We start from the raw sequence: 26,150 nt of genomic DNA, 5'->3' as shown, positions 1-26,150 counted from the left end.
ATTAAAGATATTTTGTTATTTGAACCAAACTTCTAGTTTATGGTTTGTGCATTTTCATATTAAAAGTCAAATAAATATTGACGTATCTTGAAAGATGGTTGAAATTAAATCCTTAACTCTTCCCTTATATGTGGTTATTTTAAATTTCAACATCGTGTTTCTTTATCAGGTAGGTAGTAAATCTATTAATGCCTCAAAGCAGACCCTAAAAAAACATATGACTTGGAATTATGAGATGAAGTATTTTCTTTTCAGTATTCTTATAAAGGACTTCTCATTTTTCAGATGACAAGATTTTACTTGATAATGTAACACTAATATGATTTCTTTTTTTAATATTTAGAAACATTGTGATAGACAGAAAGCAAATCTGCGAATTCGCTTCAGACCTTCCCTTTTCCAGCATGTTGGTCTGCATTCTTCACTAACAGGAAAAATTCAGAAACTCACGGTTGGTGATTTTATTTTATTTTTCTCATGCACATACAATTTGTTTTTCACTGTATAATCATTGCTCTTCTTCTTAAGTATAAATAAGCTATATGTTATTTAATAGCATATGTGTCTTTCCTCCTAGGATAAAGATTACATGAAACCCTTACTTCTTAAAATCCATGTAAACCCACCTGCAGAAGTTTCTACTTCTTTGAAGGTCTACCAAGGACATACACTGGAGAAAACTTATATGGGCGAGGATTTCTTCTGGGCTATAACCCCGATAGCTGGAGACTACATCTTGTTTAAATTTGATAAGCCAGTCAATGTAGAAAGGTTGGTGACTATTGAAATATATTTGGTCTTACAGTTCAGACCTCTTATTTCATAACGTAATTTATGATGGAATTTTTTTGTGTATAACAGATATAAGGAGACAGTGGGTCCCAAATGTTGGGTTATAAATTACGTTTCCTAAAACTCAGTAATAAAATGAGTATGTTGTTTTCAGATATAATGTCACGTTTAGCATGTTTGATAAATTCTATTGGTATTTCTTAACATATATTTAGTATAGTTTTTTAATGCTTTTATGTAGAACTCTCCCTCAAAATCTCACATTAGTTTTCATGTCCTTATCCTAGAATTGCCCTTAAGATTTGACTGAGAGCTAGTTGATTACCCAGCAATTTGGTTGACATGATAAATTTGACAGACTAGGACTCTTCCTGGTCAGTGGCTTTGCAAACGCTGGATTCTTTTTAGTACACCATGGAGGAATTGACAGTCTTTTTGTGTTTTTCAGCATTTATGTTCGTTTTACAGTATTTAGGACTTTTTCTCCCCATTTTTCATTTAACAGTGATGATTCTTTCAACCTCTCCTGTTTTGGGTGTGTTCCCCAGACTGTCTGTGGCGTACTTAAATGTAATCCCCAGAATAGAATAGAATTTTCTAGCCTGTGGCATATTATGTTATGTGTTCTTGTGTGAGGGCCATTTAGTTTTTAGAATCCGCCAAAAATCATTTGGAATAATTCTATTTAAAATGGTCAAAAACAATGCATAGCTATAATGTGATGTTATTAATTTTCTTTTGTTACTCTTAATTGATTCTAAAGAGGAATTTAAGTGTAAAAATACTTTAAGCAAAGGAACATCACTGGAAAACATAAAAATACTTTTGAGTAATGTTTTGCGTGTTAATGAGTATATAATATTTATTATTTAATTTTCACTTTTATACTATATAGTGATACTCTGCACTTTGAAGTGTTGTTTACCACACTTAAAGAATCATCAGAGAAATAGAAACGATAGTTTTCTTTCACATCATAAACAAGAATAGCCTTAAACCATGTTTGTTGGTTTATTTTTAGTAAATGAAAATAATTCCATCAAAGAATCTGCTAAAGAACTCATATATTGGAGATAAAATTTCTTAACAACAAATACATTTACAATACACTTCTGTAAAGTAATATTTACATGCCCCTACTGAGGGCACATTTCTAGTAAAACACAGTTCTTCTAAAACCATAGTATATGTGAATTTTCTTAGAGTTCATGGCTAGACCCACCCTTCCTAGGACAGAGAAAAGGAATCACTTTTGGATTTCCATAATAACTTATTTGCTGAGAGGGGAAAATGGAGAAGTTGCATTTATCAATACAGAAATGAAGTGTTAGGAAATATTTTCTGACTCTGTAACATGATGTGTGTTCATTATGCAAAAATTTTAAAAGTACGAAGAATGAGGGAAAAAATGACAACTCCAAAGACACCATTTTATTGGCACGTTTTTTTCTTGGTAATTCTGTGCACTTTCTACTTTGAGATCATGGTCTATAATTTTATATCTTATGTTTTCCATTATGCTCTATCATAAATGATTCATAAACATTTTAATGGCTGCACAGTATCCCATTGCATGGCTCTACCATCATTTACTTCTTCTAATGTTAAACTTTTTAGGTGGTATTGAGTTTTTCACTAGAGGAATCACATGGTGAACACCTCTGAATCAATCTGTCTAAACCCCAGATTATATCATAATGTGGGCTCTTTTCTTAAAAGTGGCTTCCCCCATCCCATGTTTTTGCATCTGTAGCTGAGATATTGAATAGGCCATGGTAATATGAAGCAGCATTCCAAGTCAAAGAAGCCTTAAAAAAAAAAAAAGGGTGTCTCTCATCTGAAAATGCTGGAAGTAATTTTTGGCGTATCTTAGAAGGAGCTTCTTATTAGGGTCCCCTGACCTGTGTAACATTTAAAAACCAATTCTTTATCACAGGTGATTTTTTTCCCACAAGTACCATCCTATAACTGTATCATAACCATACTGTAACTATTACTTGCTAAGTATTTTTGATATGCAAGGTACTTTTTGTGAGTTCTCATAAACTCCTTTGTTCAGGCACATGAGGTAAGTGGAAACATCTACATTGTATAGAGGAACCTCAGGCTCAGAAAGCTCATGTGACTTGCTAATGGTGAAAATTCTAATAAATGAGAGGCACGGGATTTGGATCCAGGTCTTTCTGACTCTTAAGCATAAACTTTTAACCATTTAACTTATGTAAAACTTAAGGTTTAAATTTAGATATACTTTGTATGCTGTACACATCTAGTCTCCACCCTCCCCCACACAATTTCCACACTAGTTTTCAGAGTATCAAAGCATGAGACCATTATACTCATACCCAGAGAGTATTTTAGATTTATCACAGTATATCATGTAATCAGTCATAATTCAAATATTTGTTAATATTGACAAATGGAATTGTTCAGATATTTTGAATCAGTTAATTTAGTTTCAGTCTTCTAATACTAAAATTATTTGTATTGGAGAAAACTAGTCTTTGAACTTGCCATGACTCATGGCTGTCCTGGTGAAAATTTTCTCTGATGCAAGATACAGTAGTAATATATAGCTGCCACAATTTTGATTGTTCCTGTCAAGAGGATCATATATTTAAAGGAGTGTAAACAGCAACATAAAACTCATCATTTTTTTTATATGTTAAGTGTGTTATTATATTAAGCAGCAAACATGCCCCTTCTGACAGCAAGAATTAACACGTCACCTAAGGGCTGCACCCCTAAGTTTTTAAATTCCTACAAACTGCTCAGAACACATAATGTGCAGTTACTACAAGTTCTTGTGTTGTCAACTTTGTGGTTAGAGTCTTGTTTAGAAAGCTTACCCTGAGCCAGGGCCATCTTCCTGAACCTTTGTGAAGTCTAGTCTGACTAATATTTTTATTTTTATATCTGTCTTTTCAGTTATTTGTTCCATAGTGGCAACCAAGAACATCCAGGAGATATTCTGCTAAACACAACTGTGGAAGTTTTGCCTTTTAAGGTATGACTATTTTTTCCCCTTACTTTTCCTTAAGAACTAGTGCCAACAGACTTGATTTGAGGCTGTTCTTGTTTATGAGGTGAAAGAAAATTCTCATGATTGCAGGAACACAGTGGTGAGTAATATTAATTTTTTTTGAAATATGGAACACCTAGTATCTTGTCCCATTTGCCTTATTCATACAAAGAGCCTTCATTTTGTTTCCTATTGGAAAGTAACTTGGAAATTTTACTAGGAAAATAAATGAATCATTATTTTACTTTAATGTTTACCTGCTGTTTGTCTTTTGAGTCCCCAAATACAATGTATTTTTGTGTGTGTGTGTGTGTGTGTGTGTGTGTGTGTGTGTGTGTGTGAGGAAGATCAGCCCTATGCTAACATCTGCCAGTCCTCCTCTTTTTTTTGCTGAGGAAGACTGGCCCTGGGCTAACATCCATGCCCGTCTTCCTGCACTTTATATGGGACGCCGCCACAACACGGCTTGCCAGGCAGTGTGTCGGTGCGCGCCCGGGATCTGAACCGGCGAACCCCGGGCTGCCGCAGCGGAGCAAGCGCACTTAACCGCTTGCACCACCAGGCCAGCCCCAAGACCATGTATTTTTAATGCCTGTTGATTAATACACAAAATTAATTTATTGGTCTCTAAGGAATGCTTAGATTTCTTTCAAGTTAACACACAGTTCTTTACTTCTGTATATTTTTAATAGAAAATAGTGTTCTATTAAATTGATTTAAATTTAAAATTAATTAAAATTTAAATTTTCTACCCACCAATATATTATATACAGATTCAGATGATAGTTAAAAAAGAACACTTGTGTTGATAAGCCTTTAAGGTTCAAGACTGAGATGACATTTTCTCTTTTTAAAGATAGCTGTGCCACAAATATCACTTTTATATTTATCGAATATGTTAATAACTTAGCTTTGTTTTAAATGGAAGTAATTATTTTTAAAATTAATTGTTTTGTTCTGTTTTAGAGTGAAGGTTTGGAAATAAGCAAAGAAACCAAAGACAAACGATTAGAAGATGGTTATTTCAGAATAGGTAATACCTACTTTAAACCAGTAAAATGTCTTTTACTTTTCTGGACTTACTCCTAAAGTAGTTTTAAATTCTTTCAGATGTTAAGTAGCTTTAGGATTACAGTTACCAATATACTGCAAGTTTTATTTGTTCTCGTGTTTTAGTACATACTTTTATTGTCTTGACCCAACTAGGATTTCAGATTAAAGGTTTATTTACTGATTCCTCTTTCTTTCTCCATCTGCCATTTCATTGTTGATATTCACTGAGATAATCTGCCTTCAGCTGCCTTTTGCTGTCTCTTACTGGGTGCCTTTAGCTGTTCCCCTGCTCTCAGCAACATCCATATGCAGAATCTGTGCCTTTAGCCCCTCCCTCCGTCCTGAGCTTGAGATCTGTAATGTGAGGCCACGGCCATAGCCACCTGGAGGCCACATAGTCATCTACTCTGAGCATCTGTAATATAGACCTTTGTTTTTGGTCACCACAGTTGTTGCTGTCACTGTTCATCTAGTTGGCTAAGCCTAACCTTGGGAGACACCCTGAACACCCCCACATTACTGTCCATTAGCATAAAATATGTCTGTTGTATGTGACTGTACAGTCACCCTATCTGCCACTGTGCTATAGGCCCCTGCCTCTTCCGAGCCAAAGAAGGACTGTTCTACGTGTGTCCTCTCATTGGCTTTCCACAAAGCACTGCACTACGTTTCTACAACGCAGATGTTACAATGATATTAACCTGGGTAAAAGCCTTAGTGACTTTCCGTTATCAGATTCCTTAGCTCCCGCCCCCTTTCACATCTTGTAACTTTCCTCTTATTCTTTATTTCTCCAGTCCTAAGACTGTTATTCCTCTCGTGCCCCGTGCTCTTAGTACAGCCAGGTCTCTGGCCATTTTCTCCACCTGAAATGATTGATTGATATTTCTCCTCCTAATGAATGCTTTCTCATCCTGTATTAACCAGTTTACTTACCCCTCTTCTCTGCTCTTCCTCTCACATCGTGTATACCTTTGGTGCATAATTATATGGTTTCATAGCTCAGTTTTGTGTTCTCACCATAAAAGAGGAGGGGTGTCGTCTCCATGTGTCTCCTGCAGTTAACATAGGGCCTGTCACTTGATGGGTATCAACTCAGTGAATGATTATATATTTTCCTTTACTTAAAACAAATTAATGCTTTTCTTAGTGGTAGGCAAAAGAGAATATTGGTAAATTAATATCATAGGTATACAGGACAGATACATTCTTATAATTCTCTCTAGAGCAGTTTTACATTTGGTGAGTGCCATTCAGTTTTTGCTACAAGGCTTGTACAATAACCCTGACTAATTTCTATGTAGTTGTGGTGGATAGATGAGTTTAATTATTTTCATATTTGGGTTATATCTTAGCTCACCTCTAGAAATGTACGTAAAATTAGCCGAGTTTACAAGACATTTATTAACCTGTCAATTACTGAATTTCTGAGAATGTTGTGTTCTAGATTATGAAAGTAGCGTAGGAAATAGAGACATCTATATCTGCAGTAATTTGAAGATAATGACCATCTAAAACATCAACTCATATGTATTTAGAACCAGAAGAGAACTTATGGATCGTCAAACTTAGGACCTTGTGTAACAAAAGCGTGCAACAGAAACAAAGAGCAACTGAATAGAAAATATTCTGCTCACTTAAGAAGTACGCTTTAGTGGAATGGTGTATGAGGGGCTTCACGGACCTTCTCCCTAGCAAAAAAACCATAACTGATGAAAATTATTTTTAAAAAAATACAGCAAATGGAGAAACATTTACTCATGAAAATGTAAATCTCAGTAAGAACATTAAGAGTCTGTGGCATTTGAGCCTTGACCTGCTCCATTGCTCACACTGTCCAAGCTCAGTGAGATGGAAGCTCGACTCTCTGTAGGTGCAGCCAGGAATGCTGGACTCCCTCTGCCGCCAGCTCTCCCTCTAGGGCTGTGCTGTCTCACTGGGAAGGGCAGGTTGCCCGCATCTGTCATCATCCCCAGCTCCATGTTCCAGATAAGAGCAGCTAACAGATCTGAGGCTCCCTTCTTCCACCTAACCTCCATTCGTAGGGTGGAAGCTCCACCCCCAGACGTGGCAGGGTGAGAATACTTGGCCCTGATCCTCCCTCACTCCAGCTCACTTGCCCGAGCACACTGGGAGAGGTAAGCCCAGAAAACACAGGGCTACTGCTGCACCCAGTGCTCTGCTCATAAAGCGGGGGTGTCACTCCAAGGGAAGTGGGCTACAGTCCCTGCCAAAGATCCTGAGCAGTGGTGCAGAGATTGTATCCAGGGGAGAGGCAGGCCATAAGAACAGAGAGCGCTGTAGCTCTCCCTAAGGGGACTGACTTATTAGAGACAGAGCTTGGGAAAGTTCAAGCCTAAGGGCTCTGTAGAGTACAATGGAGATTTTGGTGTAAGCACTTAAGAGGAGGCTAGTAACTACATTCAAGCTAAACTGTAGCCCATCTGGAAGTTTGACAGAACCAGAGAAAGAGACAGCTAATAAGAGCCCTCTTGTGTGGAAATAAGCCACAAAGACTGGCCCTGCAAAGGGGCCGGAATTTAATTGGATCAGACTTGTGCAGCAGTTTATGCCCAAAAATGTTGTCGAAAACAATAGACAGTCAGCTGTCAATTAGTGGAGACCCGATGCTCAAAGGTGGGGTAGGTTAGATGAGTGTGGCATGATAGCTAAGGACAGTCTTGTGAAAAAAATCCTAGTTTTATTAGTAGGTTAAAGTTCTGAGAAAGCAGAAGAGCCTTTCACAGAGAAACACAGGAAGAAGGAGTGGACCACTGTGAGGGTGTGGCAGGACCTTGGAAGTCCTCTCAATGCCAGGATTTGGAGATTCTAGTCACTCTTTAGGAATTTCCTCCTTCATTTTTCCCTCCTTTCCTGTCTTTTAATGCTTATCTACCAGAACAGTCAGTTAAGGACAAAAGTTAAATTTGTTGTTTGGAAAGATAGTGAGTGCACATGGTAGCAAATATAAGTTTAAAAGGGTAAACTTAAGTCTCCTTCCTTCTTCTTTCGCCTCCTACCCAGTGCTTCCCAGAGGCAATTCCTATAATGATTTGTGTCCTTCCAAAAGTATTCTAGTCACAAATAAAAATATATGAGTTTATTCCTTAAAAACACACAATCACACACAAATGATAACATACTCTACACTCTTGTTCTGCATCTTTTTTTTTCAATGAACAAAATACATATGTACATGTGGAAGATGTACATTTGAAAAAATGTTAAGTATTTCTCAGATGCAAAAAGATACAAATAATAATATAATGACTATTTGTGTTTCAACTTAAGACCTGCCAATTTGGTCGTTCTTCCCTAATATCTTCTTTTCCCCTTCCACCCAAGGGTAACTACTATCCTAAATTTTGTGGTTACCATTTCCATGTACACCTTTACTACATATGTGTAATATATCGCTGAACATGCAGTGTTATTTTGCTTGTTGTAAAATGTGATATAAATGATACCATTCTGTAGTCTACAGTTTGTTTTTTTCTCTCACCTTTGTGAGATTCATCCATGTGGATGCGTGTATCTGTGGCTCATTCATTTTCACTGCTGTGTAGATTTCCATGGATGAATATATCAGTATCTCTTCTCCTGTTTGGGCATAAAATTTGTTTCCGTCTTTTTGCTGTTATAAACAGCGGTGACCTGAACACTTATGCACACATATGAGAGTTTCTCTACAATATATACTTATGAATGGAAGTAAGTCTTCAATTGCATTATCTTCAACTTTACTTCATTCTTTTTGTTCCTTCTCCATTCTTTTAATTGGCTGCCTAGTAATCCCTTGTATTAGCATTTCATAATTCAACTAGCCAGTCTCCTCGTGATGGATACCTAGGTTGTTTGCAGTTTTTGCTGCAATATATATATTCTTTTTGCACACATGAGGCTATATCTGCAGGCTAAAATTGTGGGTCAAAGTGTTTTAATGAAACCAGTTATATCATTTTGTAATTATTTTTCTAATTAAATGAGCTCATCAGGTGACAGTATCAGATATCTCATTAGGTAAAATGTTTCAAGTTTCACAGTATTTTTCAGCCCTGAATCCCCTGCCTAACTCAATATTCAGTAATATTTTTTTGTAGCATGTACTCCCTTTCCCAGTCCAGCCCCAAGTATGGACATACTTTTATGAAATAGGTTTCTTAATAATTTTTGAATAAAAACATTACTTTGGAAGTTCATAAGTTTAATATTTCCTATACAAATGAATATAAGCCTTCTCTGATATGGTTTTCAATTTGAATGTATCTTACCTTACTATAGGATATATACTAATCAATATATTGTAAGACTAGAATAGACTGCATAAGTTAGCAGCACAAGGGTCTGCAAACTACAGCCCATGAGCCAAATCTGGCCCATTGCCTGTTTTTGAATGGACTGTGAGCTAAGAATATTTTAAAATTTTTTTTCATTTTTTATTTTCACTTTTAAATGGTTGAAAAAGTGAAAAGAAGAAGAATATATTGTGACATGTAAAAATTATAAAAAATTCAAATTTCAGTGTCCATAAATAAAGTTTTATTGGAACACAGTCATGCTCATTTGTTTATGTATTGTCTGTGTGCTTTTATGCTACAATAGCAGAGATGAGTGAGTAGTTGCAGTATAAATTGAGGTGGTGCTCTCATTGCTTCGAATTGGTGCTCCATGCGCTACACATAGCAGTGATCCATTTATAATTGGACAGCATTTCAAGTGCCACACACATCACCATCATGTAACATTTAAAAAAAAATTACCATTGCTTACCCATCATATCAAAATAAGAAAAGTAAGGTGGACTTTGAATGTCATACTTTTTAACACGATGGAAATTGGATTATTTTACACAATTTGATGGCCGATCATCGTGGTTATTATGCAGTGATGCCTCAGTAGCTGTGCTAAAGCACTCATAACAATATTCCCAACTCACAGGAAAGCAGTGGTCAGAAAAATTAGAAAATTTAAAATAGAATATCTCATCACAGCAGAATTTCTTCACAAAAATAAAAAATTCAACTGAGGCCGTAACCAAAGTGAGTTTCCAAGTGGCTCATGTGTTAGCCAAGCAAGTAAAATCATTTACCAATAGTGAGTTAATTAAATCATGTTTGATTGCAGCAGCCAAAGGTGTGTTTGCAGAGAAAATAAACTTACTTAAGACCATTAGGCTTTCAGTAACCACAGTTGCTTGAAGAGTTGAGGACGTTGGGAACAATATTAATAAGCAAAAAAGTAAAGCAAATTATTTGAGTAGTTTTCCTTGGCTCTTGATGAGTTGACAGATGTTACTGATACTGCTCAGTTGTTATTTGGAGTCAATGCCAAGTCTAACGTGACTGAAGAATTGACCTCTGTGAATAGTCTGCAGAACAAGTACAGACAGTGTTTTCAAACAAGTTGAGAAAACACAAATGTAGTACAACCTGAAGTGGAATCTGCTGAGATGTGTTATAGTGAATGGTGATAAAAATATATGTGGAGGAGAAGGCTTAGTTGGGTAAATTTACAAAGCTTGTGAAAATGTAAGGTGTTTAAAGCCTGCAGTTATTTATGTTATTATTCCTCAGCAGGTGCTTTACAGAAAACATTTGAATCTGTCATGTATCATTATTTTATTGAACCAGTAGTGTCAACAGGGAACTTGATTCACTCTCATAGACTTCACCATCGTCAGTTCTGTGAATTTTTGTCAGAAATAGGAACTGAATATCCTGACTTGCCCTACCACACAGCAGTTCTGGGGCTTAGCAGTGCTAAAATTTCGTTGTATTTTTTTTGTTGAGCTCAGGAACAAAATTGAAATTTTTCCAAGTGAGAACTATCCTCAACCACTATTATCTCTTTGAAAATTAGTTTTTGCTGCAGACTTGATAATGTTTCTTAATGAATTCAACCTAAAATTACAAGACAAAACAATGTTTATATGTAAGACTTATATTGCAGTCAAGTCACTTTGATGACATTATTTGAACTACAAGTAATATCAAGCTGATTGAGGAGCCTCTACCTAACCTTTGATTGAAAGTGATGTATCTGCAATGTAATGATCACTATAAGGCAAATATCAATGGGAAGAATCTAATAGAATTCCATAAATACCTTCCAAGTGATGAATATGCTCCATTAAAATTATGTTTGTGGATTGATACCAATGTTAGGCAGTGTGTAGGCAGTGTGAAAGGAAATATTCAAGATAAAATATGTAAAATATCATTATAGATCCACATTAACAAATGAATATTTGCAATTGATTTTGATGATAAGGAATACTGACTTTGAATCCCAGTTAATTGAAATGTTATCCTCAAAAAAGGAAGTACATTCTCTTTAGTACACTTGTATTAGCAAAAAAAAAAAAAGTACTCAGTTATTGTTATTACAGTTTGAATTTCATCAAAAAAAATTTTGTGGAAATTTGTTTTCTCTCTTTCTATATATAAGTACCTACGTGGTATCTTCAATTTTCCTTTTGGCCCTCAAAGCCCAAAATATTTAATGTCTGCCCTTTATACAAAAAGTTTTCTAATCCCTGGCTTAGAGAAGTATGGCTCAGAACAAACCATTTTCCTGTCACTTTTTCAACAGCTTTTTGTTTTGTTTTAAGAGTAATAGCCCTCACAGCAAGAAAAACTGGGTACAGAGCATGTTACCTTTTAGAAGGTCTTGGTCATGATCCTTACAGAAGAGCATTTTTAGCCTGTCATTTATAATGGAGTTTTACGTTGGAACTGCCTAGAGGAGGTTTCACGTCTCAGTTCCTTCTAGATGTGGCCTTGGAAAGAATACACATAGGCTGAGACCCTGCTGAAGGCCAACGTTGTATGTATGTCTGGTTAAAGCATTGAAATTTTTTAGTATTGCCTTAACACTCAAAGTGGTCAGACTGAGTGATGGTACAGAGTATATTTTGGTAAGGTTTGGGTAAGTTACATTTTGCTAAAAACCTCTATGTTAAAACATTGATGCAAGAACAAATATATTTTTGCTTTTTTTTTAAATGTGCAATAATGAAAAGTTTAGCTCTGCCTCTTTAAATGGGTTGCTTCTAATGCTTTTAGAAGCATTAAAAATTAAAAGTTGAATGAAAGTAGAAAGAAGGAAAAAAATTCACCCGTGCCCTGTCTAAAGATCTCCCCTAGAAATATTTTGGTGTTTTCCTTTCCTGCTTTGTCGGTGATATTTTATGTGTGCTGTGTCAGTCTACCCAACAAGTGTTGATTTTTATTTTGAAGGAAAATTTGAGAATGGTGTTGCAGAAGGAATGGTGGATCCCAATCTAAACCCCATTGCAGCCTTTCGACTTACAGTTATTCAGAATTCTGCTGTTTGGGCCATTCTTAATGAGGTAAGACAATATATTAAATCAGTGAAACACCTTAGATCTACCTCTACCTTTTTTACAACATTTTGATTTCATATGTAAGGCCTTTCTGGAATTGAAAATTAATTGCCTTATCATGTTCTTCACTATTTTGTGTTTCAGATTCATATTAAAAAAGCCACCAACTGATCATCTCCTAAGAAACCAGTACACTTTTTTCCTGTGAATTTGTTAATTAAAGATAGTTAAGCATGTACCTTTTTTTTTTTTTTACTTGAACACTACCTCTTGTGAAATCTACTGTAGATAAGTTGATTGTCATTTCCACTCGGAAAGTGAATCTCCCGTGGATAATTGTGTTCATTTGAACCTAAGCTGTCCTCCAATTTTAACTTGACTCAAACATTTTACGGTTATGACAGCCTGTTAATATGACTTGTACTATTTTGGTATTATACTAATACATAAGAGTTGTACATATTGTTACATTCCTTAAATTTGAGAAAAATTAATGTTAAATACATTTTATGAAGGGGGTACTTTTGAAGTTCATTTATTTTATGATTATAGACCCTCTTTTATAGATTATCAGGGATTATATATATATAAATATATAAATATACATAAAAATGTTATGGAGTTAATTTATTAGAAACACTTAAGAAGTACATATTTTTGTGTAGTAAATTTTTGAATCAATACTTTTTTTGAAAACCAGTTACCTTGCTTTTTTAAGTTCTTTCTATATTTTTCTTTGGAAATGCAAACATTACAAATGAATGCCATTTTTCAAATGCACTGCCATTTAAGAATGATTCTAGATTGATTTCCTAACTGAAGTACTTTTATAATCACAGTGATTGTGAACAAAATATTTTCAAAGGCATTTGCCATTCCTTAAAGCCAAGATTTTAAAGACCAATGTCCTTCTTGAGGGTTATTTTACTATACTGTGTATGGTGTGTAGCCAAAAAAATGTCTGATAAATTTTAATGTGCAGGGGTGATGCTTTCAACCCAAATTATCATAGACTCAGCTCATTACATTTCCTCTGCTATGTATGGTGACAGACTCTTCTTTCCTAATCTTGATCTTTAGTTGATGAGATAGATACATTATTTCTTTTCTTGTTGATTCTTTTATGTCTGCACTCATTGTCTGAGTTGTGACAAAATGTTTTCTAGGTAGTGCTATTGTATGAGTCATAATTCGTTTAATTTTAAAGAAAAACAAAATTGTGATACTGGTTTTTGTTGAAAGGTATTGTAGCAGTTGTATGTTTTTCCACAATGATTTATTCTATTGCATTTATGAACTTACAAGTAAATTTGTATCCGAAAAGAGTAATTATTACTCTTAAACATGCAATTCCGTATGATATTACTACTATAAACAAAAATATTATCAGCCTTAGCAATCAGTGATCTTTGCAAAAGTATTTTACTTCTAAAAAATTATGTGTTATCAGCCTCAATTCCCAACCAATCTGGTGCGCACTCGGTGGGTTGCAGGTGGCTTATGTACGCTTGGAGAGTGATCCTGTGAGCTTTCAGAGTAGCCAATGGTGAGGCCTTGGGCGGCTGGAGATTCTAGCTGGCTGCCTTTAGCCTGGAGGGGCTTCCCCTGGATGCCCAGGATGCTGAACAAAGAGCTTCCAAACAGCATTGTTTTCTGTGCAGTGTTATGAAGTGGAAAGATCGGGAAATACTGATAGGGTACAGTTATTTCCATTACTCCATATTGGAATAATGTTTAGTTGCTTTTCTTGATCAGAAAGTTAGATGTTTCCAATAATGATTTTTATGTTAAAGTCCAGTTAAAATTTTTTATTGGGGTTTTTTAATTTGCTTTTAATTTTCTTTAATTTACTTTTTATTTTCTTCTCAAATTTCCTTGACCCAGTGCCTACAGCCACATTTCATTTGAAAAGAGTAACCTTCCATTATAAAATTTTGGCACCAGCTTAACATACTAAATTACTGTTATAACAACTAAGTATCAGGAGGTAAAAATCTGGAGGTGGGTTTAGAAGTCCCCTGTCTCCCTGCTTCCTGAGTAGCCAACTCTGATTGCAGGAAGAAAGGCCATGCTCTGAAAGTCTAGGGAGGTGACAGTCACTGCAGCTCCGTGCCTTTTGTTGGGCCTCTCCGTCTTTAGACTGAGCCTTATCTAGCCAGCTTTTTCCTGTGTTCATGCTCAGTCTCCCCTCCCAGGCCTAGCTCATCCCTCCTGTTCTTGAGAATACTTTTAGCCAAATCTTATCCATCTTTCAAGGACTCTCTTGTGCACTCCTCCCCATGAATTTGTTACCAGTGCCTAGTAGTGCCTAGAATAGTGCCTGGCACATGGCAGGTGCCCAGTCTGCGTCTGGACAAGGGGACCAACTGTTCCAGCCCACACGCCTCTTTTTTTTTCTTAACCCCCTTTACCTGCTGCCCTTGCCACACACTTACATACACACTCAGCTATCTAGTTTTTGATTGTGAAGAGTGTGCGTGTGCACGTGTGTGTGCGCGTTCTCTCTCTGACCAAACTTCACACTCCGGAGGGAAAGCCTGTAGCTCATACTTCTTATCTGCCCTCCGCTGCAGCAGGTGCTCCTACACTCGCATTGTTAGCTGCTCTCTCCTTCCCCCAGTCCTACACTAGACCATTAGAAGCAGCCGTGCTTTCCTCAAGCAGGAGATTATAGTGGTGGCCCTTAAGAGTAGTGTTAGGGAGTGAAGTATTGAAAGAGAGAAATTAGAGGAGGTGATGAGTACCTGGAACTGAGAGAAAGTAAATACTTGACCTTGAGAGCACAGTCAACCACTTCTACCAAAAGAGTGAGTGGGAAAAAGTGTCAAATGGTGGGACTAATTATTTATTTACACACATACACACATATATATACGTATGGCAGGGTTTAGCCATACGTATTTTACATGAACTGTTTAGACTTTAGAGCTGTGCTGTCCTATACAGTAGCCACTAGACACACACACTCCTCAGCCACACTAACTACAGTTCAAGTGCTCAATAGCCACATGTGGCTAGTGGCTGCTGGATTGGACAGCACAGATACGGAACATTTCCCTCATTGCAGAAAGTTCTCTTGGACAGTACTGTGTCAAGAGTGCTAATGTGAACATTTTAGAAACCAGGATAATTAATTCTGATTATGCAATTAAAAGCAGACATGCAGAATATATCATAATGCAAATGATGAAAAGTATTTTGGGTGAGAAGAAAAAGTTGAGGACCTATTTCTAGGATTCTAAGATCAAGATTTCTAAGTTCTTTGTTAGAAGTCTCATGCGTGGGGGCGGCCTGGTGGCGCAAGCCGTTAAGTGTGCGCGCTCCGCTGCAGCAGCCCGGGGTTCGCCAGTTAGGATCCCCGGCGTGCACCGATGCACCCCTTGGTAAGCCATGCTGTGGCGGCGTCCCACATACAGTGGAGGAAGATGGGCACGGATGTTAGCCCAGGGCCAGTCTTCCTCAGCAAAAAGAGGAGGATTGGCAGATGTTAGCCCAGGGCTGATCTTCCTCACAAAAAAAAAAAAAAAAAAGAAGAAGTCTCATGCATTCTTTACAGCATGCACTGTACCATACTATGTAGTCAAAAAAGAGCAACAATTTGAGGTAGTGTGACTGAAGAGCTTTGGAAAAAGTGAATGAAAATGGATTATTTATCACACAGGCTATAGACACATGTGTATAGTAATTCAACCATTGGAAATGTCTTTGAACAAATGTATAGATTTCAAATCAGTGGTTGTACCAGTAAATAATTAGAAAGTGTTGTTATTGTAAGAACCTTCAGTAATGTTCTGAAGGCTTCTTTTAAATCTGTCATAATGGTGAAAAAGGTTGTCTCCCAGCAATGCTGTCCTCAAAAACAAGTTTTGTTATATGGAAACAGCATGTTTGGAGAGATTGCTCTAATTAAAAGCAGTGTATATTTGTAGTAGCCAGAATTCTACAAATGACCACCAATTGTAACCGAACTCAGTGGGTTTGTCTCTTGGTGAGTGGGGAGCCGAAAAGCACAGCCAAGGCTGAAGTGGGTGAAGAAAAAGGTTTATTGCTTGCACAAGCGATGGAGAACACTCGGGAGAGCTCCCAGAGCAGTGTCATCCCCTGCCCCGCCTAGTGCCAGTGGAGACTTTATACACAAGAGTGTGGAGGATATGTTACACTGTGTAACAACTGGGCTCCGTCAGGGCGCATGTGCAGGCTGTTACATAAGGAGTTCAGTGTAACATGCCATTACATAATGAGTTTGAGGAACGTGTCATTACATAACGGGTCCATGGGAACCTGGACAACTGGAGCTGGAGCAACCTGCAGGGGTCTTGCTGCAACCGTGTAAATTTCACTGTAAGAAAGCAACATCTACAAAACGGGGACATCAGCCTCTGAAAACAGCACATTTAGTTTTCTCCTTGTCTGGAAAACATTTGACAGACCATGTTGGTTATTGATCAGATCCTTAGTAACTCTTTCCTTGCCTGGTTCTTGGTCACAAATTCCCCCTGAGATATTTTACTCCTCCTTCTTGAGGGATAGAGGACAGCATTCAGTCTTCCGTAACTGCTTCCTGCTGATTGGGGTCATTGTCAGGGGAGTTAGAGGTGTAAAACTCTCGTGCTGCCAGGCTAAGATAAGTTTCAGGGCTATCTGAGGAGTTCTGCAACGGTTGGTACTGTCGCAGAACCATCACTTGTAACTTGAATTGTTCCAACCAAGAACTAACAAATCTAACTAGCATATTAAAGATGTGTGGGCCAAAAATTAATAGTAACAGAAGCACAAGGGGGCCTATCACAGGCAAGAACCAGTTTGCAGAGGGAATGGCCTTTTTCACAGTGTCCCATATCTTGGTGGCTGTACTACCTTTCTGATTAAAGGTGTGTAGCCATGTAGCTTGGTCAAATATTTGCTTAATATTCACCTCAACTTCCCCTGAAGTATTTACCCATGTACAGCATAAAATATTAGTCACTGCACATACACCTCCTTGTTCAGTCAGTAGGTAATCTAAGGCCATTCTGCTATCCAGCACCATGTTGGCTAGTGAATCTAAGGATACTCGTAAGTTGTGGAGTGCTTTTCCTGTATTACTGGCCAGTATTTCAAGAGATTGAGTTAGGTTCCTTAGGATCACTTTGTGGTATGGGAATCCTCTCCAGGGAACAGCCAGTCCCACTGTTAATCCAGTTCCTGCCAGGATCAATCCCATAGCCCTTTTCTTTCTGGGATGGTATTGGATGTGATCATATATTGCATGTTATACTTGTGGGACCCATCATTCCCATTGTACCTTGTCCCACATATGGTACATTATCCAAGCATGTGGGGAGCCACAGAGGAAGACATGTCCTGCACAGGCCCATCGGGGCATGGTACTGTTCAACCAGTTGAGTAATGTAATGCCCCAATCACGGGCATTGTCTGTGCACCTGGGAGATAATAGTCCCCTGTGAGTTAAGTTGTATTTTATAAAAGGGGCTTTCCAGCTACCTGAGGAGACAGATAAGTGAGCTCCCAGTATCTAAGAGGCTTTTGCCTTTGGATTCCTGTCCAGAATTTGCACTGTTTTAGAGAGTTTTCCCTTGGGCTTTATTTATCTCTCTCAGTTTTAGGGCACCAATGAGTTTCATTTGGGCTGCTGGAGTGGGTAATGTTAAAAGTGATGGGGTACATAGAGGATTGGTTTATGTTGCTCTTTGCTGGTAAACATCAGTGACAGGTTTCACTGATTGATGAGCAGTTCAGATACGTCAGCCCCTATGGCTAGTGATATTTGTTATTGGGGTAAGATTTAAACATTTTAGGTTTATGCCTGAGGAGCCCAACTCTACTGCAATAGAAGGGGGTCCACTAAAAACCTTTGAGGGTCCTTCAAAGAGGCTAGTATTGAATTCTGATTGTATAGGATAAGCGACAGGCCATCTACTTTTAGTTTGAGGATGTCTGTGGCATATCCAGCATTAGGACAATCCATTACCCTTCACTATGATTCTAGAAAGGTTCAGTATTGTGTTAGTTTCCCAGGAAATTAAGGGGGTCTGTGTTAATGCCCTTTGTGAATAAAGGTAGATAAGGGTGAGCTATAATATAACTCGTAGACTCAGGCAATACTTATCTCTGGATCCTGGGCACCCTTCCTGAGCAGGAACGTCAGGTCTGATCATGGCTTGCAGGAATAGGAGTTGGTGGGAACCGTGAACAGTCTCTGGCTCTTGAGCTCACTTAACCTGAGTTTGGTGGATCCAGGGGGTCATGCCTTGCATTTTGAGAGAAGAGTGAGTGGTTAATAAGATCAAGTAAGGCCCTGTCCAAATGGGCTTAAGCTGGTCCTGGGGGGACCCAGACTTCCAGCTTTTCAAGTACACCCATTCCCCTGGCTCATAGGGATGAAGCTTTATTCCTGTAGGGAAGGGATTCAGATGGACATATATATGAAGGTTAGACAGTACTTGCCCTAGGTTAGTTACGTGCTTTACAGGTGATTTGATCTCTTTATCCGGGTGCATTATTGAACCACTATCACCCGGAAAGGCCCTTCCATATAGCATCTCGAAAGGACTTAGCTTAAGCTTTCCTTTAGGAGCAGCCGTAATGGGGGTCAGGCCAGTGGGCAAGAGCTTCAGCTGGTTGACCTGTGCCTCTTGGCAGAGTTTGGCCAAGGTGACCTTCAGGATGTGGTTGGTTCTTTCAGTTTTCCCCAAAGATTGAGGTCTCCAGCCCACATGCGGTTTCCATTGTGTTCCCCGTGTTTGAGAAACTGTGGCAACTACTCTTGATATGAAGGCCCAGCCATTGTCACTTTGGACTGACCCAGGCCCAAACCTCGGGGTGATTTCTTTCATCAGTCCTTTCATCACTTCCCTGCTGTTTCTGTTCTACAGGGAAAGGCTTCCACCCACCCAGAACAGGTGTCCACAGAAACCGAGAGACACCTAAACCCTCCTGATGCAGTTGTCATAACCGTAAAGTCCACCTGCCAGTCTTCCCCTGGCAGGGTTCCTCTGGACTGTACGGCTCTTGCCAGGGGTGGTGGCCTGGTGTGTACATTATTTTGTTATTGGTTATTTTGTTATTTGTTATAATATTAACATTGCTCTGTTAACTTGTCAGTTATCTCCTTGAAACCGGGGTTCTCACTATGCCCAGGAGCCAGTTGTCCAAGGTTTCCTTTCCATAGCAAGTAGAATTGTGAGCAAACTTAATTATTGGCCAGGCTGCGTTTCTAGGTAACCAGACCCGTCCCTTGTTGTCCATCATCCATCCCCCTGAGATAGGAGACATTTAGAAGCCAGCCCGCTTAGCTATCTCTGTTTCTTCTGGGATATATTTGAAGGTGAATTCGTAAAGCGGTAAAGAGGGAATGAGGGCCAACTGGAAAACCTCCTCTGTTAAAACTGCTTGTTTGGCAGCTGCGTCAGCCAAATGATTTCCGTTAATCACCTCTGATTCCCTCTTCTGATGTTCTTTGCAGTGTACAACTACAACCTCCTTTGATTCATTGACTGCTGAAAGCAGCCTGAGGATTTTCCTTCCATATTTAACTTCTTTACTGTCAGCTGACAATAGACCTCTTGCCTTCCAAATGGCCCCATGAGCATGAAGAACAGAGAAGGCATATTTGGAATCAGTATAGAGAGTCACAGTTTTTCCTTTCTCTAATTCTAATGCTCTTGTCAGGGCAATAAATTCTGCCTTTTGCATTGATGTTCCCGGGGAGAGCACCCTTACTTCTATGGTGGTGGTGTTACTGCCCAAAGGGGGGGTCGTCTTCCCACTGCAAGATGTGCCAGTAGTCAAGAGGCAAGGAGGTAGGAGAGAAAGGGTTTTTTTGGTACAGCTTGCTAGCAAGAGGCAAGATGGCCCACTAATGTCTGAAAGAACCATCTTAAGGGGGCACAAAATCTTACAGCAGTGATATAGGCCGGTGGGTTATAGGGGAGGGGGTTAGGAATGTTGACCCTTGGGTGTTACAGACTGGGAGTTTCCACACCAGATCTTTCAGTTGTCATTGATGATGGCTATCAGCATAGACTCTCTTTTCGGGGGTCATCACACTCCTAAGGAAGTCAAAAGAACAAAGTTATCATCTTATCGCAGCTGGGGGGTACATGCACAAGCAGGGGTCGTAAAATCAACACAGCAGTTAGATCTCCTGGAGAGTGCATATCCAGCTGAGTTAGTTTGTCAGAGGTCATTCAAAGTTACGATAGGGCTTCTTTTCTACAGTATGGCTTCCCTTATGTCAACCTTGTCTTCAGCCGGGATCAGCATGGGGGGAAACCACGGCATAGGCTGCTCGGCAATGACCATTAACAACGGAAATGCTTTGTCCACAAACCACACTTCCTCTGCGTTCTGTAAAGGGTCACTTCGGAGGTCTTTCCTGCTTGAATATACCAGATCCACTAGCTCAGAACAGTCATGTACCAGAGGCTCCTGTGATACAGGAAGCAAGGTGGCTGGATTTAGGACCTGGCAAGCCTTTGAGAGTAGCTGGGGAGTATCCAGCAGTGTCACCTGATACTGCAGCATTCTGCCACTCGTGAGCCAGTGGTGTCTTCTCATTTCCAAAACACTTGAAACCTGAAGTGGGGTCCACACAGTTAGGGGATGCCCCGTAGTAAGTTTTTCTGCCTCTTTAATTAACAGGCAGGTGGCTGCCACGGCCCACAGGCAAAGTGGCCAGCCTCAGGGCACGGTATCCAATTGTTTTGTAAAACAGGCCACCACTCTCTTCTTAAGAGGTCCAAGCATTTGAGTTAATGACTCCTAAGTCTACTCCTTGTTTTTCATGCACATATAAATGAAAAGGTTTAGTTAAGTCAGGTAAACCCAAGGCAGGAGCACTCATCAAAAGCTCTTTTAGTCTTTTGAAGTCCTGTTCACATTGTTTGTCCCATTCAAACGGATCAGTTTCTTGCCCTTGCAACTTATCATATAGGGGTTTTGCTATTAATCCAAAATTAGGACTCCAAATGCGGCAGAAACCTGCCATTCCCAGAAACCCTCGGGATTTGTATCCTAGTGGTTGGAGGGGCCAGTTGGTAAATGGCTAATTTTCTTTCTTGGGGAAGGCTGCGTTGGCCTTGTGAAATTATGAACCCCACATATTTAATAGTTTCCTTAGGTGTTTGCGCCTTTTCTCTAGAGACTTTATAACCCCTTTCAGCTAAAAATTTTAGGGCCACAACCGTATTCCTGTCAGAGTCTTCCTTTGTGGGGCTGGCAATAAGGATGTCATCTATATATTGCAATCAAGTCCCACAGCTTAATTTTAAGTCTCTTAAGTCTCTACTCAGGACTTCTCCAAAAATGGTTGGGGAATTTTTAAATCCTTATGACAACACAGTCCAACAATATTGCTGTTTTTGATGAATCTCAGGGTCCTCCCATTCAAAAGCAAATAATTCCTGAGACTCAGGGTCCAAAGGGATGCAGAAGAAAGCATCCTTTAGGTCCAGAATGGTGTAATATTTATTGTCTCCAGGCAAGTTTGCCGAGAGGGTGTATGGGTTCAGGACCACCGGGTGAATGTCCCTGACAGCCTCATTGACAGCTCTGAGGTCTTGTACAAACCAGTATTCTCCTGTCCCTGGTTTTTTAACAGGTAGGATGGGGGTGTTGCAGGGAGATCTGCAAGGCTTCATTCATCCTTGCCTCAAAAGCCTATTCAGTATAGACGGGATCCCAGCTAAAGTCTCAGGCTTTAGGGGGAATTGTTTTACCCAAGGCCAGTGGTCACTCTGCTTCAAGTTTAATAACGGGCTGGGCGTTAACAGCCCATCCCACCTGCCCTAGTGCCCAAGCATTAGGATCAACTTGAGTTAAAACATTTTCTGGAATGTCCTCAGCCAATTTGGTTGGCTCATGAAGGAGTACCACAAATTCTGCTCCTCTTTTCCGAGGAACCTGAACTTCTGTGTTATCTTGCTGCAGACTTACAGTGGCCCCCAGTTTTGCTAACAGATCCCTCCCTGACAAGGGAATGGGACACTCTGGCACATATAAAAAGGAGTATTTTAACACTTTGGAACCTATTTCACAGGTCAGAGGCTCCAGAAAATGCTGTTTCTCCTTTTTCTGATACCCCTTTTATATTACATTCTCTCTTGGATAGAGTGCCCTTTTTAGTGGTCAACACAGAGCATGTGGCTCCCTTATCAAGCAGGAACTCGATTTCGTCTCCTGCGATATCTAAAGTAACCCGGGGCTCCTGGGAGGAAAGTTCGAGAGCAGAACGGGGAGCCTCTTGTCCTCGTCAGTCTTCCTCTCCAGGCAGGGGTAGCTGGTAGGAATTGGGCTTGCCCGGCCCCTTCCCTCTCTGGGGACGGTGCGGGCATCCCCTCTTCCAGCGTCCCTCCTGCCTGCAGCAGGCACATTGACAAGGCCCAAGCCCTACAGGCCCCCTTTTGGTCCCATGTTGGGAACCGGGGGCACTCACCCGTGGTGACTTCCTCCTTCGTCCCGGTTACCTGGGACAGACTGCAACGCCACTGCTAACAAGGTCGCTTGCTGCTTCGTCGTCTTTGCTTCCTTTTCTTCTTCTGCCACATCTTGGTTGTTGAAAACCTTAAAGGCAGTCTCCGCCAACTGGGAGGGGTTGGTCTCGGGATCAATGGCCAGTTTTTGGAGTTCCCCCCAGATATCAGGGGCACTCTGAGATAGGAAATAGGTTCCCAGCACTATTTGGCTGCCTTCACCATCAGGGTTCCAGGGAGTATATTTTTGAAGGCATTCCCTCAGTCTTTGCATAAAGGCATGTGGCCTTTGCTGTATTTCCCTTAATTTATTCCTATTAACAGGGGTTTTCCTGCTGCCTGCATCCCCTTCGAGAGCATGTTTCTATAGAGCTCTAAGGCTGCCTTGTCCCCTGTTCTACTGGGATCCTAGTCTGAGTCTGTGGCGGGCACTGACTGTTCAGCTGGTTGCCAAACCTGGTGATCAGGCTGATTGGCATGTTGTTTGTCTGCCTCTTTGCTGGCTTCAGCCGAAACTGCTGCTTTTTCTTCTCCGGGCAGGAGGGCCGACATGAGAGTCTGTATTATCAGCTCGAGTGGGGTTCTGAGTAGAGAATATACCCTCATTAAATTAAGGAACTCTCCAGGGTCCGCCTGCAGACCGAGAATGTGCCTTCCTGTTGTAAAGGTCTGAGATGGTGAGTGGCACACACGTGTTTATAAGGTTCCCATCCCTTCAGGGACCTGGCGCAAGGAAAAAATTCCGCTTTTCCCTGGATTGTAACAAGTCCCATGTCTGGTAGTGCTGTCGAGGAAGGGAGGGGAGATTGGTTTAGGAGCAGCAGTGAATGGGGGCCGCTTCTTAGGGGCAGACTTCTGATTAGGAGGGTAAGGAGGGGGCTGCTCTATGGGTCCTGTTGGAGCTGGGGTGAGGGGAGCAGATGGCATTGCTTCCCCGCCCCGTCTCCTAGTGGGTTAGAATAGGTCCTCGTCGTCTGGAGGATTTTCTAGCACCGGGAAGATATTCCCTTTTGTGGCAGAAGGTTCAGTCTTAAATTTGGTCAATTTGTGTTTTTTCAGTAGCCCCTCATTTTCATATAAAGCCATAAAGCATCGTACATAGGGAGTTTCTTCCAATTTCCCTTCCCTTTTGCACAAAAAGTCCAATTGTAAGATGGTATTATATTTCAGCGACCCATTTTCTGGCCACTTTTCCTGACTTCCTAAATTATATTGGGGCCAATCTGTATTACAAAAGAATATCATTCTCTTTTTAGTCATGGGAGTACAGCCAAATAATTGCCAGTGACGAAGGAGGCACCCCAGTGGGCTCTCCTTTGGTATGGACACTGTATTGCCCATGTTGGTGTTACAGATTTGTTTCTAGTTCCTAAGGGGCGGTTAGTAAACACACAAATCCTATAATGTAAACCTAGATGTACCTAAAATACTTTCCTACTACTATCAGAGCTCTCTAGCAATATCATACACCCACCCACACACACAGGGGGCTCAGGGATGTACTGCTGAGCCTCCCATCCCAGAACTCAGAGCTGCCTATGGAGAACTCTCCCTAGGTTACAGAGGTTTTTCTCAGTCAGGCATCCCCAACCAGCCTCCCCGTCAGCCAGGAGGGGGATGTCTCTTAGTCTCCCAGACCTATAGCTGCTTCGGCCAGAACAGAAAGCAAACCTGGGAACTAGAAATCTGCACAGTTTATACCCAAAACCATTCTTCACCCAATTCAAAAGACTCTTATAGCCAACTTGTGGGTCCAGCACTACTCAGGGCTCCAGGAGAACTCCCGAACAATGGTCCAGTGCGGCCACTGAGTTTGTCCAGGGCGGCAGCAATGCAGGGCTGGCGAGTCAGGCACCAAGAGGAACCGCCCCCTTCACCAAGTCACCAGTGGCATAGGGGAGTTAGCCGGAGTGAGCTGCCGCTGCCCATCGCTTCCCCTGATGGAGGCTGAGTGACAAGGATGTCAGGCTTCAGAGGAGAAGTCCCACCTGGGTCGCCAAAAACTAACCAAACTCAGTGACTTCGTCTCTTGGTGAGTGTAGAGCCGAAAAGCACAGCCAAGGCTGAAGTGGGTGAAGAAAAAGGTTTATTGCTTGCACAAGCAATGGCGAACACTGGGGAGAGCTCCCAGAGCAGTGTCATCCCCGCCCTGCCTGGTGCCAGTGGAGACTTTATACACAAGAGTGCGGAGGATATGTTACACTGTGTAACAACTGGGCTCCGTCAGGGCGCATGTGCAGGCTATTACATGAGGAGTTCAGTGTAACATGCCATTACATAATGAGTTTGAGGAACGTGTCATTACATAACGGATCCATGGGAACCTGGACAACTGGAGCTGGAGCAACCTGCAGGGGTCTTGCTGCAACCGTGTAAATTTCACTGTAAGAAAGCAACATCTACAGAACGGGGACATCAGCCTCTGAAAACAGCACATTTAGTTTTCTCCTTGTCTGGAAAACATTTGACAGACCATGTTAGTTATTGATCAGATCCTCAGTAACCCTTTCCTTGCCTGGTTCCCAGTCTTACAACGACCTTGTATGATATCCTCCCACTTTGAGTGGGGGGGGGGTGGAACCTATGAATATGATCTATAACTATGTTATGTTATACAGAAAAATGGAGATTATGCGGGGCAGCTAGTCTAATCATGTGAGCCCCTGAGCAGAGAATTCTCTCAGGCTGGTAGCAGCAGTCAGAAATTCAAAGCAGACTCAAGGCACCATTGCTGGTTTAAGATGGAGGAGGCCACATGAGAAGAACTGTGGATGGTCTTAAGGAGTGGAGAGAGGCCTCTACTGACAGGGAATGGGAACTGCAGCCCCACAGCCACAGGAACTGAGTTCAGCCAGCAATCTGAAGGAGTTCGCAAGTGGATTCTCCTCCAGCAGATTAGAGCCCAGCCCCGCCAACACCTTGATTTCAGCCTTGTGAGACCCTAAGCAGAGAGAACTCAGTCAAGCCTGCCTGGACTTCTGGCCCACAGTTGTGAGATAATAAAGGGGTGCTGTTTTAAGCTGCTAAATTTGTGGTGATTTGTTGTGCAGCAATAGAAAATGAATACAGTATTTAAAAAAGGTGAAGAGGAAAAGTCTTCCTGCTTGATTCCCTCTCATATGTTGGACATTTCTTGATAAACACATGAATAGTCTTACACTAGCAAATCACATACCTGGGCCCCATCTGGGATTTCTCTGCCAGAGATCTCAGTCTTTATTGGAAGTTTGTTGACAAAAGCTTGCAGCATCTTAGTAGTGTTTTGTAAAGGAACTGCTAGAATGAGACTGTAGGAGTAGGATCCGGTGTGTGAGAATCTTTTTCCTGGAAGAGGTATTATGTTATGCTGATTTAGTCTGCTCTGAGCCTGTCAGTGTATTATGTAAGAATGATGAACTGTGGTTTTTTTTTAAAGAGATATTAAGAGAAAAAAAAAGTCTGCCTTTATGTAGAGATCAGATAATCC

The 26,150-nt window shown here is 40.4% G+C and overlaps 1 protein-coding gene across 4 annotated transcripts in view; it reads left to right on the top strand.

The window, feature by feature from the left end:
• MGAT4A (alpha-1,3-mannosyl-glycoprotein 4-beta-N-acetylglucosaminyltransferase A) overlaps window positions 1-25,712 on the top strand; it is a 127,618-nt gene extending 101,906 nt beyond the window's left edge. For all 4 annotated transcript variants that reach the window (XM_087426195.1, XM_087426197.1, XM_087426194.1 and 1 more), the window contains 6 exons: window positions 344-451; window positions 578-771; window positions 3,721-3,799; window positions 4,781-4,847; window positions 12,106-12,218; window positions 12,357-25,712. In XM_087426195.1, coding sequence (XP_087282321.1) covers window positions 344-451; window positions 578-771; window positions 3,721-3,799; window positions 4,781-4,847; window positions 12,106-12,218; window positions 12,357-12,383 — 588 coding nt within the window. In that variant the 3' untranslated portion in view covers window positions 12,384-25,712. The remainder of the gene's footprint in view (window positions 1-343; window positions 452-577; window positions 772-3,720; window positions 3,800-4,780; window positions 4,848-12,105; window positions 12,219-12,356) is intronic.
• Window positions 25,713-26,150: the final 438 nt, after the last annotated feature.

This window comes from Ceratotherium simum, chromosome 40, assembly GCF_057802395.1.
Source record: "Ceratotherium simum simum isolate JZ-2026a chromosome 40, ASM5780239v1, whole genome shotgun sequence".
Lineage (NCBI taxonomy): Eukaryota > Metazoa > Chordata > Mammalia > Perissodactyla > Rhinocerotidae > Ceratotherium > Ceratotherium simum.
Note: the sequence above shows the minus strand (reverse complement) of the source record. Positions and strands in the feature narration are given on the sequence as shown.